This window comes from Electrophorus electricus, chromosome 18, assembly GCF_041902795.1.
Source record: "Electrophorus electricus isolate QZ-2024a chromosome 18, ASM4190279v1, whole genome shotgun sequence".
In the NCBI taxonomy this organism is placed as follows: Eukaryota; Metazoa; Chordata; class Actinopteri; order Gymnotiformes; family Gymnotidae; genus Electrophorus; species Electrophorus electricus.
In genome coordinates this window covers 11,125,001-11,130,000 of record NC_137514.1, presented here as the reverse complement: position 1 = coordinate 11,130,000, position 5,000 = coordinate 11,125,001, and the positions used below count along the sequence as shown (strand labels likewise).

At 43.6% G+C, this 5,000-nt stretch overlaps 2 protein-coding genes across 2 annotated transcripts in view; one reads left to right on the top strand and one right to left on the bottom strand.

The window, feature by feature from the left end:
* The window catches only part of pknox1.2 (pbx/knotted 1 homeobox 1.2), a 14,035-nt gene extending 11,161 nt beyond the window's left edge, over window positions 1-2,874 (top strand). Inside the window, 2 exon segments of the mRNA XM_081701225.1 lie at window positions 192-355; window positions 610-2,874. Of these exon segments, the coding sequence (XP_081557351.1) occupies window positions 192-355; window positions 610-812 (367 nt within the window). The 3' untranslated portion in view covers window positions 813-2,874.
* Window positions 2,875-3,017: 143 nt separating this feature from the next.
* Window positions 3,018-5,000, bottom strand: part of tmprss3b (transmembrane serine protease 3b) — an 8,828-nt gene continuing 6,845 nt past the window's right edge. The window contains exons 11-12 of the mRNA XM_027010192.3: window positions 4,323-4,472; window positions 3,018-3,506 (exon numbers count right to left, since the gene is read on the bottom strand). Coding sequence (XP_026865993.3) covers window positions 3,483-3,506; window positions 4,323-4,472 — 174 coding nt within the window. The 3' untranslated portion in view covers window positions 3,018-3,482. The remainder of the gene's footprint in view (window positions 3,507-4,322; window positions 4,473-5,000) is intronic.

Sequence of the window (5,000 nt, the reverse complement as noted above, 5' to 3'; positions counted from 1 at the left end):
ACCTCTTCTTTTTAGTGTAATAGCTTGAAATGTGAAAAAGAAAAAAAAATGTGATGAAGGTATAAATTGTCAATGCGTTATAATCAGAGTCTCTAAAACATGTTAAAAATGCCATGAAAAGTAAATGTTCTCATATTTCCTCACTGGCTACTTCAGATCGGTTAAAGATCTCGTTGCTCCCGCCCCCTCAGGTTCATTAATGCCAGGAGGCGGATCCTGCAGCCCATGCTGGATGCCAGCACGTCAGACACGCCCAAGAGCAAGAAGAAGACGCCACAGACACGCCCCCTCCAGCGCTTCTGGCCCGACTCCCTTGCTTCCTCCGTCTCCCGGCAGCAGGTTGCCATGGAGGACGGTACGGGTAACAGTAATGGATGCTAATGTAGAACTGGGGCTTTAGTGAGGTGCACATTGAAGAAATGATAATTTCTTCTGATAATTGAACTGAACTGATAATTGAACGCATGCTGGTAATTTAATTCATTTCGCACAGTTGCTGAAACTTACTGTGCCAAAGTCTATCGACATGTGCACCATTTAGGTTTAAGTCGTCCACACCACGGTTTCATTATTGCTGTTGTGGTCATGGTGACCGTTACCCATTCCCAGGCACCATGATATCAGTCGGCATGGTGACGGGAGAGGACGGGCTCCAGACGTTGTCATCAGATGGCGCAACGATGGCCATGCAGCAGGTGATGATGGGAGGGCACAGCGAAGATGACGATGACGAGGATGATGAAGAGCAAGAGGACAATCTATCCCATGCTGACATGAGCAGGCTGGGCTTGGAAACCAGCGACTCTCTGTAGGAACGCAGAAATAGATTTACGTTCATGCACACACACTCGCTCTCTTTCACTCACACACACACACACACACACACACCACACACACATCACACACACTCTGCGACTGGGATGCAGAGACACTCTGAAGGATACTGTAAAAAAAAATTGAGAGAGACTGAAATGGCGGGAAAACGGTGGCAGAAGGAGGCATGCTCTTACTGTGACAGCGAATGTTTCTGCTTGTCACATTGTGGCACGCCAAGCTGTAAAACAGCTTGATGAGTAATAGATTGATGGCTCAAAGCCAGTCAACAAAAAAACTAAACAAAAACGCAGCACACACACACACACACACGAAAGTGAAAAGCACAAGCGTACTACATGGCTGGGGTTACTCTCGCACAGTGCGGCTATGCGTGGGTTTCAGAAACTCTCGCTCTGTTTCGTTTATTCAGCAGTACACAGGAAACCTCGTGCACTTTTTGTATGTTACTGTAAACGGCCGTGTTAAAAACACAGCGGGGAAAAAAGACAAAAAGAAGGCAAAGGAAAGGAGGGGAAGCATTGGTCCTGGCTGGGTGACTCTGCTTGGCTCATTCTTGTCTCCTCCGATGAGACTGTGTCTCTTGCATGCCTGTGTTTGCACCAGAGAAGAAACTATTTTTATATTGCGCTGTCGAAAATTAACTAGGAACACCCACCACTTCTTCTCCTCTTCCTTTGGCATACATTTCCTACGTTTTTTGGGTAAAGACAGTTTATGCTGGCAATGAAAGGAAAAAAAACAAACCAAACAACCACTTTTTGATATGAAGGCCCAGTTTTGGGGAATTTTGATAACGCTTCCTAACTGAATTACCAAGAAAGAGATTTTTGCAATAGTAATAAGCTGAAGTACGAGAAGGAAACACAAGGCCTTATATCTTTGTATTGTGAAAACAAGAACCGGCCTCGTTATCACTCACGTCACCGTCGTCCTGCCAACAGCGTTTTCTGTTCAGTTGTAACCCCCCGTGGAAACCGCCACGCGTGAAAGGTGATCGGGTTTACCTGTTTAAAGGTCAGTTTGTGCACTTGAGAAGGGAGTTGTACTTCTTAATGATTCGTGAATTTAGAGATGGCCCAGCTGAGGTGGACTCCTGAAAGGCCCTTGGCTTAAATATAATTTCATCAGCAATTTTTTATTTATCCACACTATTGCACTGGACAACTGGTAAATCATTTGAGCATTCATATTTGTGCTTTATTGAAAGTTATGTTCACCAGCACATTCTCTGTCACAGTCGGTTATTTAGTGCTTTGAGTAGGAGACAGTTTATTGCATGGGTTTGTTCGCTGTTGCTGTAAAGACACATTAAACACTATTATTTACAAAACACAATATACAGCAGAATGTGTAGGTCTGCGGGCGTGTATGAAACCGCACGCTGAACACTATTACGAGAAATGTACAGTCAGCCAGTTTTGTGCTAGAGTTCTTAAAAAGTTCAATCCTGTTCCATATCGCATTCACTCAAACTGAAGCTGATATAACGTTTTTTTTGTTCGTGTGTTTGTTTCCCTTGTTCTTTTTCTAATGTTTTTGTTTTTGCTGGAAATACGCCAATTTCAGGGTAATTGGCTCTGACGTCATTTCCGGGCGTTGTCTTGTGACGCAGGTGATGAGGTCATGTGGTGGGCGTGTGTGACCTCACGTAGCTTTGCATGGCCTTCGACACGCTGCATGTTTACCTCGGAGCTTTAAAGCAGCACTTCACCCAATTATACTAGTAGATGATAATATGACATTACCGATAATGAAGATTAACGGAATGTTCAATAATTAAATGCAGTAATTGACCATTCAATCATTAATAATAACAATCTCTAGCAATCTAGTCAGAATAAAGTTAACTTGCACCTACATTCACTCAGTATCCTTATCGTTCGCTACTCGTTATTAGAAACCTTTGGGTGAAGTTTTCTTTTAAACGCTCTACTGTTTTTGTTTGTCTTGGTTTCAGGCTACTCTCGCTGCTTGCTACTTTTCACAGACACGCTCATGTTTGCCTTTCTGTTTTGTAATAAAGTCAGCAGTTAAGTACTGTTTTTTACGTGCGAGTTATTCTATACATCCCGCTTCGGGGCGAGTTATGTAAATCTGTGCTGTGTAAATCGGTGCTCTTGCGGCTGTTCATCGTCTTTAAACATATCAAAATATCCGACAATGACCAAAAACAACACAATAAATAAATTGGGGGAGATGGCGCTATAGTTTTTTGTTTCAAATCCCATGTTCTTGCTGAAGCGGACCGTTAACATACAGGCACAAACGTCTCCTATGACGTGATTGTCGCCGATGGACAAAAACTCCAATGTGCTTTACAGTAAATTGATACAGCTTTACACATACGTATTTGTAAAAATGCCACACAAATATAGCATTTAATTAAACGCGAAACAAATATAAATGCATTACAAGTTGATCTGTAGATAAATGGTTATTTCTGCTTCAGGACATGTATGTGATTGGGCCAGAGCGGAACTCCACTGAGTTCGTAAGTCGTATAAACTCTGATCGTGCGTCACTGCCCTGTGTACCAGTTCTGTAAAAACTAGTGTTCAGAGGAATGAGTGCATGAGGTAAGATTCGGTTCTCCATGGAGGTACAACGACGGAGATCCCATCTGCGGGTCTTGTAGGTCAAACTGCTCAAACCATTTGTTCCTCTTCTTTCTGTTGGCAGAAGTTTTATTTTTATCTCTGGGCTGAGAAGTATTGTTAAAAAAACATGACCAGGCCTTTTATCTACATATAATGCGATTGAATAGGATGTTAAAGGTTAACACTCCTGATCCTGAATCAGCATACAACCTCTGTTAAAATGAATGAATAGTTTCCCTCCAGAAAGCAAAGACCTAAAATTCCACAGGCTTGATTATAAGGTTCCCCGGTTGTCAAGTCAGTGTCTGTATATATTTTGGCCACCAGAGGGCACTGTTAGGCGGGGAAGAGCAATACAGAACCATAACTGCAGGCAGTCGAGTGTACGCGAATACACATGCATGCACACATTTTAGCGATCAGCCATCTGAGAGAGCGAGCAGGGAGGTGGTGGAGGGAACGAAGACGATACTACTTTCACCTGCCATCTTGTGACTGACAGCACTAAGCTCTATGAGGCACCCGCGGCTGCGCTCAGCCTTCGTAATACTACTGAACTACGTAATGCTACTGAACAATAACTGTGAGAGGGCGCCTCTGCAGTGTTACAGTTGTTTTGTTTTGTTTTTAATAAAGGAACTTAATTGGAATGATCATAATTGACACCATTTTTGCTCTAGAACCTGACAATATTGCCCAATCTGGCAACCCGGATGACCTCTCCTTGGTGCATCTGCCTTTGCGAGATTGCCAGTGTGAATTACCTTGACCTGGTTTTTGTTTGTTTGTTTGTTTTTTCACGTGTCATCCCGTCAACCTTGGCAACCACTCCCAAGATATTATAATGCTGGGATCAGCCCACAATCTGGCAACCGGATCCTGTCTCACCTCCATATTCTGTTGTATCCATGGCAGGGCCTGAATTATGCTGGTGTAAATCCCAGGGTTGTTCCGCCCCCCGCAGCCCTGCGACCAGCTAGCCACGCCCACCAGCTTCCACACAGAGTCTTCACAGGCCAGTGGGCTGCCGCTGTCTCCCTGTGAATGCAGGCCAACACAGGCCAACATGCACGTCACTTCGGCAAACTGGACAAATGAGCTTCAGTGTTGCAGGTGGATTTCTAGTGGAGCACTACCATAGACGTCTACACAAAGAGTACCACAGATTGCATAAAAGTACCACAGATGTCTACACAAACAGTACCATAGACTTCTAAACAAAGAGTACCACAGGCTGCATCAAAGTACCACAGATGTCTACACAAACAGTACCATAGACTTCTAAATAAAGAGTACCACAGACATCTACACAAAGAGTACCACAGACTTCTACACGAACAGTACCATAGACTTCTAAACAAAGAGTACCATAGACTTCTACACGAACAGTACCATAGACTTCAATATAAACAGTGCCATAGACTTCTACTCAAACAACGCTTTAGATATCTACACAAATAGTGTCATAGACGTCTACAAAAAACAAATCTAAATCTCTAGTCTTCTCTGGACTCACAGACTCGTGGACTTAGCCTGCATGTTCCCAAGAAGGTCCCCGGGGCCGAG